Source organism: Trachurus japonicus, chromosome 13, assembly GCF_045865225.1.
Source record: "Trachurus japonicus isolate A0001 chromosome 13, Traja_1.0".
NCBI lineage: Eukaryota > Metazoa > Chordata > Actinopteri > Carangiformes > Carangidae > Trachurus > Trachurus japonicus.
In genome coordinates, this window is record NC_140919.1 from 1,682,420 (window position 1) to 1,696,887 (window position 14,468).

Here is a 14,468-nt window from a genome sequence, read left to right on the forward strand (position 1 = left end):
CAGCTTCTCACTTCCCTGTCCCTCCTCTCTCTGTCTGCCCGTTCTAACTCCATCTGACGAAGTTCAGCATCCTGTCCTGTTTAGTTAAATAGCAATTACCTTACAGCGCCCTCTCTGTTTTTTTTTTTCCCTAATTATTTATTTTATAACAAGTATTCCTCAGTTTAGTATCTCCACACATCGTTTATACATTTCTATAAACATATATTAAAAAAAAAAAAAAAAAAAAAAAAGTCAGCGAGAGAGAAGCCCGGCCTGACCCGACCCGAACGTAATGATTGACATTTTATACCCGACCTCGGGCTCGGGCTCGGGCTTAAGATCTTACCTCTAGTACTTAATGTACCCTTTAAGCCCATGGGTGTTCCAAATAAGCCCACTTCATGATTTGTTGATAAATACATATATATATTTAAAAATCTTAAAAATCCAAACTTATTCTATTAAAATATGTAATCTCTTAGCTCTCAATAGCTATTTTCATTTTGTCTCCACTCCTCTCCTCTGCCCTGTAAATGGCATTTGAAATAGGCATGATCGGCCTATTTTCTGTGTTGTCAACACAGAAAAAGCTAAACTTACAACATGTCTTCTTTGGAATGTAGCCAAAAAACTATTCATGAACAAAATAAAAATTAGAATGGAAATTACTCTTCAGTACTTAGGCTTTCAATATCTGTTGTCATTTTGTCTGTATCTCTATCCTACATTATACAATTGGCATTTACATTTGGCCAAATTTTCTGGTCCAGCCAGCTGGTTGAATGTGTTTTTATCTAGATTTCTGAAGACCCAATGACTGAGAGAAAGACAGTTTCCTGGTTCAATACTATTTTAAGGATAATAAATGAATCAATTTCAGTATTTACAACTAAACAAATAACTTTTTAAACATAAAAACATAGCTTAAATAGAAACAATTAATAAAATGAATGAATTGGCCGATGCAATATCACTAATATTTAAATTTGGGTATTTAATTATCTGAATTATGAAGCTGATTGATTAGGTGAGGTCAAACTTAGGCAGGAAAATGGTTCAAAAGTCAAAAGGAAGAAACTCTCCATTGAAACACAGCCAGTGGGCTTAATGGGAGCAGGTGGGCTTAAAGGGAACATCAGTGAATTACTGGGTAAAAATCAGAATATTTTTATTCTACACACATGACATTTAAAAACAACTACATGACATGAATCTATATAAGCTGCACTAACATAACATGAAAAGTATTAATTGATCATGTATTTAAGTAATTAGCTATACTCATTTACATCTGCCCTAAATGGTGTGATTTTTTTGATACTGTCCCCTTTAAGCCCACTTGGTAAAAATGTTAATTAAAAAATAAATAAAGATAAATATTCATATGTATTATCAATTTAACAATACAATAGGATATTCTGCATACAAAAATGTAAACTATCCATGTTTATCATGCTTTATGTCATGGCAATGAACAATGCTATGCAGTGGCTGCATAGATGCAGCATGTGGGCTGTTTGCTAGCATGCTAAAATGCATATTTTGAATTCAAAAGAAAAACTATTTCTAATTCTAGTAAAATTCTAACACATGTTTTATTTAAAGCACTAATCTCTTAAATTTTGGTAACAAATGAGTACTTAGCTAAAGTCGGAGTAGAAATATGGAATAAATATTGTTTTTTCAGGGCATCAAAATCACTGAAGTTTTTTTGCAACTTCTTCGGGAGCAGCAGGCACATGTCACACATATGCTTCGATAACTCAAGATTGACAAATCTGATTTGCTTAGAATAAAAAGTATAATTTATGTAACAAGCTGCTTCATTGGAAGAACCATGAACCAGCAAAAATGGTGATGTAGTTTTTTTTTTATTTGACTCACAAGTGGGCTTATTTGGTACGTGGGCTTAATAGGTACACTTACCCTAGCTGCATTTTATGACTCATAAATAAAATGAATAATCAATAATCCAAACTGCATTTTAATTTTCTTCTTCAAGACTGCTCATTCTGTGACTTAAAGGGACAGTATGGGACTTTATTGGCTTTTTATTGACAAAAATCAAATATCGCTTTCATGAATACGTATTTCACTGAAGTGGAATCGCGGCCGCATACAAACGAGCGCTTTCTCGTACCTTAGAATGAGATGTTACAAGTCGTTACAAACATACAGGGGGGGGTTCACCGAACCTTCTCTGCCATGTTGAATCGCCATGTTTTACGTTCAGTGTCACCGTGGCCGTCAGTAACCACAAACTCGGGCCGCCGGAGCTTCTCGGCTCGGGGAGAAAGTTTTCCAGACAGCGCCTGTTAAAACTGTCACCACCGTGTAGCTAGTGTGAGGAAGGACGGAGGCACTGGTGTTGCCTTCAGGTGCAGTCAGACACCTGAATGACGCCGTGAGTGACGCGGTCGGCAAACCGACTGGATGTTATTTTACTCGACGAGAGAAAGCCGGTAAAACGTGGGTCAGGTAAACAATACGACATCGCCATGACAACATATTGTCACGCCTGTATTGTTTTGCCTCGTGCTGGCGGACCGTTTGTTTACATAGAGGCTTGTTTATCCTGATACATGCAGCGTGTGTTGTTTTTCTGACTTCTGCCCGAGTTTACGTAAACGCAACAGCAAGAATACGTGCCGACATGCAACCGCACCGCTAGATGGGGGTAAATGTCCCATACTGTCCCTTTAATGAAAATAATAAAGAAAAGGGCATTTAAGATTTAATTACATCCTCCAGCAAAAAGGTACCAAAATTCAATTTGAAATGTCAAATTTGAAAATTAAAATGCATTAGCAAAAAGCCTTTTTCATTTCAAGGTCATAGCTGCAAATATTTGACACATAAATGAAACTAATAAGAAATAATCCAAACTGTTTTCATTTTCTTCTTTAGGTTGCACATTTTATGATGTAATTAAAAAGAAAAAACAAACAGTTTTCATGCTCGCCCCCCAAACTGTGTTCCATAAATCAAAATGAATTGGCAATCCCAAACGGCGCAGGAGAGCGACGTCACTGGCGGACAGCGACAGTGGTACAGCAGCTTAAAGATGTTGTACCACTGTTTATGTGTCAGTTTATAAAGTTTTAATATTTTTTCATGCGAGAAAGATTCCCAGTCTGTGATCAGTTTATCCAAATGACCCTGTTTGGAAGTTTGCTCCAATGTTTTGAGAAGTGCAGAGCCACCTGTGAGCAGCCGGGTCGGAGCAGCGGCTCCTCACAGAGGCAGCAGCCGGTCTGCTGCGGTGTTCAGCCGGTACAACCTGCCTTCAAATTCACTAATTAAATTCCATGTTTTGGCCTTTTCGAAAGGGAAATCAAACAATACATCAATCTGAAAACATGAAAGCCATTTCCATGGTTTTGAAATGACTTTATCTTAATAATTTTTGTTTTCTTCTCTTGCGTACTATATTGTGTAACCTGTTCAATCTTCTGGCATCATTCTATTTTAACCTCTTCACCCCCTTATACATATACACTGTACTGACATCGGCTTGTTAACTGTAATAAAATAATAGAAAATATAAACAGTAATGAGCATGTTTTTGGTATGATTATATTGTACAAGGTCACTGTTTTTTGTGCCCTATTTTTGTCTGAAAGCATGTTGTAGGCAAAATAATAATAATTTCATTGCATTAAAAAAGTTCCTATAAAACAACCATGAAACAGAAAGAAGAGGTGTTCACACACCTGTATCTTCAAGTCAGCTGTAAAAGCCTCTAGAGAGACTGGTGTTTTTACTGCTGTTTATTTCTACTACTGAACCATAAAGAGTTAAAACATTGATGATAATATCGATCTCCAGTCCGCCGCTTGTCAGTGACTCTGTGTCTGAACTCATCTCCAGTTTCCTCCAGGACGCTGCAGGACTCGACTCTCTCTAGTGACGGTTTCTGAGCTGAGGATGCAGAGAGAAGCTGGATGGAGCTGCAGACTGGCTTGATGATCAGTCTGATGATGTCACATGTTTATTGGTCGTGTTTAGTGTTGAGTTTAGATTTGATGATCCTGAATTGATTGATTGATTTGATCCTGATCAGATGTTGTTAGTGTTCAGTGAGTTTGTCGTTTGTTTTCCTGTTTGTTCTTTGTGTTTTTATTTCATTTCTCCACGTCGGGGCACCAGAGAATAAATATGTGGGGCTACGGTGGGAGGGAGTTGTCACTACTGTCACTGTCATTTCAGCTTCAACATCATGTGGAGGAAAACATTAAAGTAACAGTGATGATGAAGATGATGATGATGATGTCACTACAGGTTATTATCCATGAGGGAGGTTTGATGGACAGCCAGCAGTAGTAAACACACGTCAACAAACACAAACTGTTGCAGCTGTTTATTTATTCATTGTTTGTATTTAGTGTTGTTTACTTTAATATTTAGTTTAGATCTGATTTTCCTGAATTGATTTATTTGATTTAACTCCGATCAGATTCTGTTAGTTTATTATTTAAAGGTACTTTATTAGTCACATATACAGCTAGTACAGTGAAATTCTTTCTCTGCATTTAACCCATCCCTGAGGAGCACAGTAGAGCCTGGCTAATAACCACATTTGTAGTTAAAACTGGACTTTGCATGGTCATGATGTTTCTCTCAGCTGTCTACACCACGACCCATGGTGCAGCAGTGGCCCTTTGATTCTTTAGGGTTTAAAGTTTGATTTGAAGCTTTTCTTAGTTTCCACAAACAGCCACTACAATGACTGATCGCCTGTCTGATCTCCTCAGGTCCCTGCTGCTGCTGCTGCTGCTGCTGCTGCTGCTGCATTCACACATTCACACACAGATCAGGAAAACATGAGAAAATCCAGGATTAAGTCTGAAATTGAGGATTATTTTCATTATTATCAGTTATTCTCGTCCAAAACGTCCAAGATTTAGATTTTTAAAAAATGAAGGAAAGAAACACAGTGGAAAAACTCAAACCAGAGAAATAATAATGATAATCATGATGATAATATTATTAATAAAGTGTCCTGATTGATGACTTTGTGTTTCCAGGGTTACACCAGTCACTCAGATGAGGACGACCCAGAGAGGATCCAGATGATCATCCAGAGAGCGATAACAGACGCTGACTGGATTCTAGATAAAGTGAGTTTATTAATAATAATAATAATAATAATAATAATAATAATAATAATAATATTGTCAGACAGACCAACACACGTCAGTCTGTCCTCTCTGTGGTTGCAGTACACCAAGAAGAAGTGAGGAGAAGGAGGCAGCAGCTGCTCACATCAACTATGAAGCTCATTGTTTCTATCAGATAAATATTCATATCAGTGTAAAAACTGTTCAGACTGAAATGTGATTTAGTGACGTTTGATATTTTTAAATAAAGTTGTTCTCGCTGACTGTGGCTCCTTGGTCTCATTGACAGTGTGAGGACAGAGGTTATTCAACATGAGGGTTGACACTTTTATTATTAAATGGTTTTATTGGTTCTTAACAAACAGGACACAACAAGTCAGGGTAAACGTCTCTCTCAGTCTCTTCACGTTATATGTAGAGGGCGGGAAAAAAGAGCCTCTCATTAGTAGGATGTCATACACACACACCTTATTTTTTATTTTCTTCTTTCTCTTTATCTTCATTTATTTCAGTTACATCCTAAGTCAGACTCCCATACAGGTCATTTTGTTGTCATTCCACCTTGTGACCATAGGTGGCACTGTGATACCAGGTTCAGTGAGAAACTCCTGACTCAAGCCCATCCCATTCCCATACACTAGGAGGCAGAATAAAATGGTGTTTGAGACAGTCAGACACTTTCTTACTGTTCCACAGGTATGTAAAACGTGAAAAACAACTTGAAAATTGTGACTTTTTGGTCATGTCAATGTATTTAGAATGGTGTGATAACTTTGGTGTATTTGTCAATGCAGCCACAGTATACTCACACGTGTTTGTGTTATTATTTATATGTATTGAAGTTCTATGCATTTATAATTAAACTCAAGCGTTTGCCTGATATTAAGGCTGGTAATTGGCCAGTTGAATGTGAATTGAGATGTTTGACATGTTACATAGGAGGCAGAATAAAATGTTGCTTGACACAGTCGCACACTGCCGAAACCGTGTTTCTTACTGTTCCACTGTCATTCATTCATTTTAGCTTGGTGATATTAGGCCTCGTCCTTCATCAGCAGCTGAGTAAAAGTCACCATGGTTTTTGTCCTGTAATAATCAACACTTCCATCTTTAAAGGAAGAGGAAGAAGTTTACAAGAATCACTGAGAAGAGTTTAAAACATCAACTGATTTAAACCATGAATGTGAAAACGTGAGTGAGAGACAGAGACAGACATGTAGAGACTGAACTGTCTGTTCAACAGTGAGAAGGTTTCTGTGACAGGAGGAGACTCTGGTTCACTCAACACAGACTCACTGAGGAACCAGAATCAAGTCCAAACCCAGGATAGAGAGGTTGAGTGAAGGTGGTGTTGAAGGTGTAGAGGTGGATCAGTGAGTCAGAGGAGACTCTGTAGAAGGACAGAGAGCCAGCAGGACAGTCCACATACACTGCTACTCTGTTAGAGACAGAGGAGGAGGAGGAGGAGGAGGAGGAGGAGGAGGGGATACTTGTTGATCTGTTATTGTGCCAGACAGTGTAACCACCATCATCACAGTCCAGACACCAGGACTGATCGTTCAGTCCAAACCCACAGTCATAACTCTCTCCTTTCCTTCTGATTCCTCTGTAACTCACTGATATCTCAACCTCTCCGCTCCACTCGACCTCCCAGTAGCAGCGACCAGTCAGACCAGTTGAACACAGCAGCTGAGGCCAGTGGTCAAATCTGTCTGGATGATGGGGCGGTGCGTGGCGCAGTGGGTAGAGCGGCCGCCCCATGTAGAGGCTACAGTCCTCGCCGCAGGCGTCCCCGGTTCGTATCCCGCGTCGGGCAGACCTTTCCTGCGTGTCATTCCCCCTCTCTCTGCCTCCCCATTTCCTGTCTATCTCTACTGTCATCACTATCAAATAAAGGCAAAAAAAGCCGAAAAATATACTTAAAAAAAAAAAAATAATCTGTCTGGATGATCAGGATATGACTGATGCTCCTTCACAAGTGTCACCTTCCTGTTGTTGTCAGACAGTTTTATCTTTGTGTTCACTGTGTTTGTGTCGATTGTGAGTGGACAGGAATCTGATGGAGAGAACAAGACACAGCTGCAGTTATTGATCATGTGATCAGTTATTGACAGTTTGATGAAGACTCATGAGGTCAGTGATGTGACAGTGTGAAGATGGTTGAATGTGCTGCTTTGTTTCCATGAATCAAAGTAAAAACAGACTTACACTTCCTCAGACCTGGTGTCAACCATGGGACTCCAGCAGGCTCCACCCTGAAAGGAGGAGGGGGGTCAGAGCAGCACCTTCTCTGTCAGCATGCACACATGGACATTACATGGCTCTCACACACACACTGTTTTATCACTGTGTTCACATGGAGGCTGGTATGTCTGGATGAACACTGAGCACAGAGAAGAAGCAGCTGGAGTCTTTATCTAGTGATGATACAGAGCAGGAGGAGACCAGGAGGAAACACTTCATCATGTCTTTTCTCCATGTCATGTCACTGCAGTGTGAGACACACACTTTCACTCTCTGACTCTCAAGCTGCACAAACACACATCACAGCAAAGAAGATGAAGACACAACAGGTGGAGCTGACCAGCCCAGATATCCCACAATGCACCAGGAAAGAAGAAGAGTGCAGCTGTGAACAGTGGATGGTTTCAGTGTTTGATGAGGAAGGAAACACACTCAACACGTTTGTTAGAGCTCAGTGAAACACACAGTGAGTTTAGTGAGAAATACTGAGTGTGAACACAACTTGTGTTTGTTTGAAGAAAACTCCACAGGAAGCTGAAGAATGAGGCTGTGAGCAGGTTTCCACAGGAGCCACAGCAGCAGTGAGTGGATGAAGGAGCTCTAATAGAAACCATCTGATCACAGTGACAGGACGGATCAGGATCTCATGATCAATGACTCTGTTCTTCTCTGCTCTTCACACAGATCAGCTGCAACACACTGACTCACTGAGATCAGTCACATCATGTGGAATAAAGCAGCCGTCCTCAGGACCAGTCCTGAGCTCCATCAAACCTGTCCACACATTTTGACTGGACTTGAAGTCAGAGTCCAGAGGAAGCAGAGAAACTGTAGAGCAGAGAGAAGCAGGCTCAGCTCAGAGCACATGGACTCAGACAGGATGTGAAGCTCCAGCTGCTGGAGACTTTCATTAAGGAGACACTTTGTGGCTTCATCTGATCTGGAGTCAGACGTGTTGGAGCAGCACACACAGTCTAAAAACAGCTGTTTGATCACACACACACATTCAGCCACAAACACTGATTATTACACTGTTCACTACACTCACTTTCTTCTGATTGACAGCTCCAGGCCTCTGGACAGTGAGGACATCTGGATGTCACACTGTGATTGACTGTCTCCTCAACACAACAACACATCTCATCAGGACAAGATCAGGATCTCAGAGAGACTGAGCTGATTATTGATCATCAATATCTGACCAGACAGAGACCTGATGGTGCCGCCTGGTTTCTGTCTCTTATTTCCTCCTTGGTTGGAGACGCTGGGAGACGAATGTCTCTGAGCAGTGGACATGCTTTGATTCTTGTTGCTGTGTTGTTATTAGTGTGTCCACACTCAACAGGTGTCTACAGTCTCTGGGACTGTTCAGGTCAAACACTCTGTTGGTTCAGGAGCAGTTCAACCAGCTACAGCTGAAATGTTTCCTGATACGCTCTGAAATAAAGTCTGATCCAAACATCTGGAGAGACTCAGAGCACAGCTGCCAACAGCTGCTTTCATCACTGACATCTCTTCTCCTGAATATGACACAGTGAGTCATGATGAGACACTGAAGTCATCATGAGGACAAACTCCTGATCCCAGTAGTTCATCACTGTGACTGATGAAAGCTGCACAGCTCATGTTTGAAACACTCTGAGATTTTGGCTTCAGTATAAACTGTGTTGGGACGAGTCAGACTGAGACAGAGGACGTCAGTGGAGTGGGCGGAGCTTCAGTGTGGCCTACACCACCTCTGGATATGGTCTGAGTGATGGCATCTGATGTCATCAATGCATGTATCACCTGAGACAGATGTTAATACCTGGGGCCTCATTTATCATTGTGGATACACCTTTTTTTACACCCTTTTCCCCCCGTTTTGTGCGTACGCACTTTTCTCCGCCAAATTTGGGATTTATCAAACCAAAACCTGACGGGAAAAAGTGCGGACATATACACCCATTTTGACACTGGCGTACCGTGATTTACACCTTTTTTGAGGAACAGGAGGAATTGGCGACACCGTTACTGAGTCAGAGAACTGCAGTGTGAGAGGGAGAGAGGAGCGGAGTACATTTAGAAGAGCACGGTAGGATTTTTTTTGAAGTAATTGTGGTAGTGGTGGTGGTGGACCGTTGATGCTGGCAATCCAACCCACTCTATAATAACACTAGGCTATATGTTAATTGATAAACAGAGCGGATTGAGGATTTTGCTTTTTTGCTTTTACACACTATAGTGTGACGTCTGACAAGGATCAAACCATCCAAGTTTAAAAACACACCGGCAGCAGCGCACACTGATCTGCAGCTACTGAGACTGTTATTATTCTGTCACCTGAGTTAACGAGGTGCACGTGAGTTTGGAGCTGACGAGACGAGAGAATAAAGAGTGAGACAATGCGGCCCTGAGGAGGAACATTGAAGGACTCTGTAATGGAGCTGTAATGGAAAATGACCTAAACCAAGTCCAGTAGAGCTGTAACTGTGTAGTGGAAAGGCGTGCAAAGTAATGGTAAATATTGTGGAAATTCTGCTTTAGGAGTAGGTGTGCTCCCGTTTGTTGAGATTTGGGAGGTTTTTGTTTTTATTGTATCTTATTAAAATGCAAGATCATTTTTCTGACTGATTTATTGCCCGATATCGGCGTGTATGTAGTTCCGCTTCTTTCCCCCACCCTCCGCCTGTTGTCTTTGTTGTCACTTTGTTGTCACTTTGTTGTCACTTTGTTGTCACTTTGTTGCCGCTCCACAGAGCGCACATGGCTAATTAATATGCACGTGCTGACCATATATGGTGTTCTGGGGGTGGAGTAAGAGGTGTGTTCACGTGTGCACCATTCTTGGGTCTGGTGTGATTTATCAAAGAGAAATTGCGGAGAGTTGTGCGTACGCACAGTTTGATTGATATGAAAAAGGTGTAAATATTTTGGGTGTACGCCATTTTCGTCTTTTCGCCGTACGCAACCATTTAGTAGCAGTTGAATTGAATTTGAATTGAATTGAAATTCTTTATTCAGTCGCATGACACAATAACATTATCGACACTGTAGGTTTTCTAACGAAGTTCCACCAGAGCTTATGGCTGACTCGTGTTGTCCAAAACAGAAAAAAGTGCGTCCTCCACGACAGCAGGTGTTACAGGTTTATTCGCCAAAAATACAAAAAATAAAAGCTTACATTTTCCACGGGCTTTTAACGATAGGCTACCTGTCCACTCACACTTCAAACACGTCTTCAATACGATCTCAACACGGTCAGAAAAACCGTGGGCTCCTGAGGCTATCCTATCTTCCACACTGCTTCACTTCCTAAACACTGTGCCGAAGCTACTTTCTTAAAGACGCAGGCGACTATTTTTATCTGTATCACCACAGTTATTGTAAACATCAAAAATGAATTATCTGAGTTTGTGCAAATAATAATTAACTAATAATGATAATTTCAATTAACTTATTTTCTTAAATGCAATTAAATTATTTAACAATTATGAAATACAAAGTTTATACTCCATAATGTACTGAAATTATTATGAACTGTTTTATCAGTCACACGGCACCTACAGACACAAAACATTATCGACAAAATAGTGACTGAAAAGGCACAGGCAGAAGCATAATGCTTATATTAATGCCTGTCCTACATACCAAGTTAAGCTACCCAGCATTCCTACCATATAAAACATAAAACACAAACATAAAACAACAACTAACAAACAAACAAGCTAATGAACAAACTAAACTAAACCAAAGGAAAAAAAAAAAAAAAAAACGGAACCAATAAGGTTACCGCTATTTAAATATATTGTAGTAAATACATTTTTAAATAACAGAGAAAAAAAACAAACAAAAAAAAAATAAAAAAAATAAAGCAGTTTTACACCCTCTTGAATGGGGCCATAGAAAATGTTCCAGCTCCTCCTCCTCTATCAGACAGTGTGTGTGGCTGCAGCAGCCTCTCCATACCTGAGAGAGTCCAGTCTCCAGTCTGGATCCTCCAGTCCAGCAGATTACTCCTGAGGCTCCTGGGTGGTTGTAGCTCAGGTCCAGCTCTCTCAGATGGGAGGGGTTGGAGCTCAGAGCTGAAGCCAGAGAAGCACAGCCTTCCTCTGTGACCAGACATCCTGACAGACTGAACACACACAACAACACACAGGAACCCTCTGTCAACACCTGCTGCTGTGTTCAAGTGGCATCAGATAAACAGCTGGATGGATCCTCACCTGAGAGTCTCCAGTCTACAGTGTGGACTCTGCCAGACAGCAGCTTCACTCCTGAGTCCTGCAGGTTGTTGTTACTCAGGTCCAGGTGTCTCAGACTAGAGGACTGGGAGCTGAGGACTGAGGACAGAGCTTCACAGCTTCTCTCTGAGAGGTTACAGTTGCTCAGTCTGAAGAGGTGATCATGAGGAATTAAAGAAGAAAGGAGTTTATTATCTGATCTGTTGAAAAGACAAAGGGGTTTTATATAATGATGAATAAATCCAACTCTCTCTACACTTACAGAACTTTGTTGGAGGTTTTGACCACTGGCAGCAGCCTCAGAAGAGCCTCCTCTGAAGCAGAGTATTTCTTCAGGTCAAACTCGTCCAGATCTTCTTCTGATGACAGTAAGATGAAGACCAGAGCCGACCATTGAGCAGGAGACAGTTTATCTGTGGAGAGACTTCCTGATCTCAGGGACTGTTGGATCTCCTCCACCAGAGAACGATCATTCAGTTCATTCAGACAGTGGAACAGGTTGATGCTTTTCTCTGCAGAGGGAGTCTCTTCAATCTTCTCCTTGATGTACTGGACTGTTTCCTGATTGGACTGTGAGTCACTTCCTGTCTGTGTCATCAGACCTCGTAGGAGATTTATTTTTATTTTATTTTATTTATTTATTGTTTATTTGTGACGGGACTTTGCATATTAATGAACATTATAAAAAATGTAAATACACCAGATTTAGCTCTGGGCTAATTTCCATCTGATTCTGATTCTGATTGGTCCTCAGTGAAAGACCCAGGAGGAAGCGGAGGAAGAAGTCCAGGTGTCCATTTGGACTCTGTAAGGCCTCGTCCACAGCGCTCTGGTAGAAAGATGCTGATTTGTCTCCAGACACTTCATACCACCAGGAGGTTGGTTGTTGTTGTGACATCAGGTTGAGTCCAGAGATGATGAAGGTCAGATGGACATGAAGAGCAGCCAGAAACTCCTGAACACTCAGATGGACGAAGCAGAACACCTTGTCCTGGTACAGGCCGCTCTCTTCTTTAAAGATCTGTGTGAACACTCCTGAGTACACTGAGGCTGCTCTGATATCGATGCCACACTCTGTCAGGTCTGATTCATAGAAGATCAGGTTTCCTTTCTGCAGCTGCTCAAAAGCCATTTTTCCCAGAGACTCAATCATCTTCCTGCTCTCTGGACTCCAGTCTGGATCTGTCTCAGCTCCTCCATCATACTTGACCTTCTTCAGTTTTAGATGAACCACCAGGAAGTGGATGTACATCTCAGTCAGGGTCTTGGGCAGCTCTCCTCCCTCTCTGGTCTTCAACAGCTTCTCCAGAACTGTAGCAGTGATCCAGCAGAAGACTGGGATGTGGCACATGATGTGGAGGCTTCGTGAGGTCTTGATGTGGTAGATGATCTCTCTGGCCTGCTTCTTCTTTCTTAACCTCTTCCTTAAGTACTCCTCCTTCTGTGGGTCAGTGAACCCTCTGACCTCTGTCACCATGTCAACACACTGAGGAGGGATCTGATTGGCTGCTGCAGGTCGTGTGGTTATCCAGAGGCGAGCAGAGGGAAGCAGGTTCCCCCTGATGAGGTTGGTCAGCAGCACGTTGACTGAGGTGGACTCTGTCACATCAGTCAGGATCTCAGTGTTGTGGAAGTCCAGAGGAAGTCGACACTCGTCCAGACCGTCAAAGATGAAGACGACCTGGAACTGATCAAACCTGCAGATTCCTGCTTCTTTGGTTTCAGAGAAGAAGTGATGAACAAGTTCCACCAAGCTGAACTTTTTCTCTTTCAGCACATTCAGCTCTCTGAAGGTGAAGGGAAATGTGAAGTGTATGTCCTGGTTGGCTTTGTCTTCAGCCCAGTCCAGAGTGAACTTCTGTGTTAAGACTGTTTTCCCAATGCCAGCCACTCCCTTTGTCATCACTCTTCTGATTGGTCGGTCTCTTCCAGGTGGGGCTTTAAAGATGTCTTCTTGTCTGATGGTTGTTTCTGGTCGTCTCATTTGTCCATCATGTTGAATCTTTAGAGAAATCCTCTTACTGCTCTGCAGACGCTCAGCCAGCTCCTTCTGCTTCATCCTCCTCAGGAAGTTCACTGTGATCTTCACTAATGCCTCTCTGCTGCTCCTCCTCTGCTCTTTATCCTCACCGTCCAACACCTCCTCATCCTCCCTCTGACTCCCTGAGCATTCTGGGTAATCTGGACTAAGAAGCTTGTGGATCTTCTTCAGCTCGTTCTTGACAAAAGTGACCATGTTCTCCTCCAGCAGCTGGAACAGAAACTCTATGAGTGACAGCATCAAACTAAAACCATGGAGCCAAACATCAGATCCATGTTGGACAGACTGACAATCCACTGGTGTCAAAGTGCAGCATGGAGATGATGGTGAACACAACAGATGTAACAGCAGCTGTTGGACATGTCCTCACCATAAATATGGAGTCCAGGTGTGTTTGATGCTGCTGGGCAGACTGACCACTGGGAACCTCTGAGCTCTCCTGGTCCACTCTGTGGAGGAATCAGTGTCAAGTCAACATCAGGACAGAGAGATAATACAAGATGGACTTTATATGTCCCCTGAGGACGTTCACAACAGACAGAGACACTTTGGTTTCAGACCTGGTCCAACAACACGTCGTACAAACTGGTTCTTTTCTACAATAACCTGAGTCTGACTGTCAGTTACAGCTTACATCTGATCAGCTGATCCACCTCCTCCTTTAAAGTGAATGAACCAGCCCTTTGAGTCGTCGCTCTTTAAAGACAGACAGCTGGGTTCAGGAGAGTCTGGTCTCTGCTGCTGGATCCTGAAACAACAACACAATTCATGTTAAACAGTTTTAGGTTTTCAAAAGAATTCTCTGCAAAGTTATTTTAAGGGTTACAAATGTGAATGACTTCCTTTTCCTACATTTTG

The 14,468-nt window shown here is 41.8% G+C and overlaps 3 protein-coding genes across 3 annotated transcripts in view; 2 read left to right on the forward strand and 1 right to left on the reverse strand.

The window, feature by feature from the left end:
- The window catches only part of LOC146975210 (stonustoxin subunit beta-like), a gene marked incomplete at its 5' end in the record, with an annotated part of 195,007 nt that overhangs the window by 159,707 nt on the left and 20,832 nt on the right, over window positions 1–14,468 (forward strand). The gene's annotated exons all lie outside the window — the stretch shown is intronic.
- LOC146975212 (protein NLRC3-like) overlaps window positions 1–14,468 on the forward strand; it is a 347,620-nt gene that overhangs the window by 141,144 nt on the left and 192,008 nt on the right. The window lies entirely within an intron of this gene.
- LOC146975221 (NLR family CARD domain-containing protein 3-like) lies at window positions 10,878–12,166 on the reverse strand. The gene is made up of 3 exons (XM_085794578.1): window positions 11,832–12,166; window positions 11,552–11,718; window positions 10,878–10,888 (listed from the first exon to the last, which is right to left on the reverse strand). Exons 1-3 carry the CDS (start codon window positions 12,164–12,166, stop codon window positions 10,878–10,880), a joined length of 513 nt encoding a protein of 170 aa, XP_085650704.1.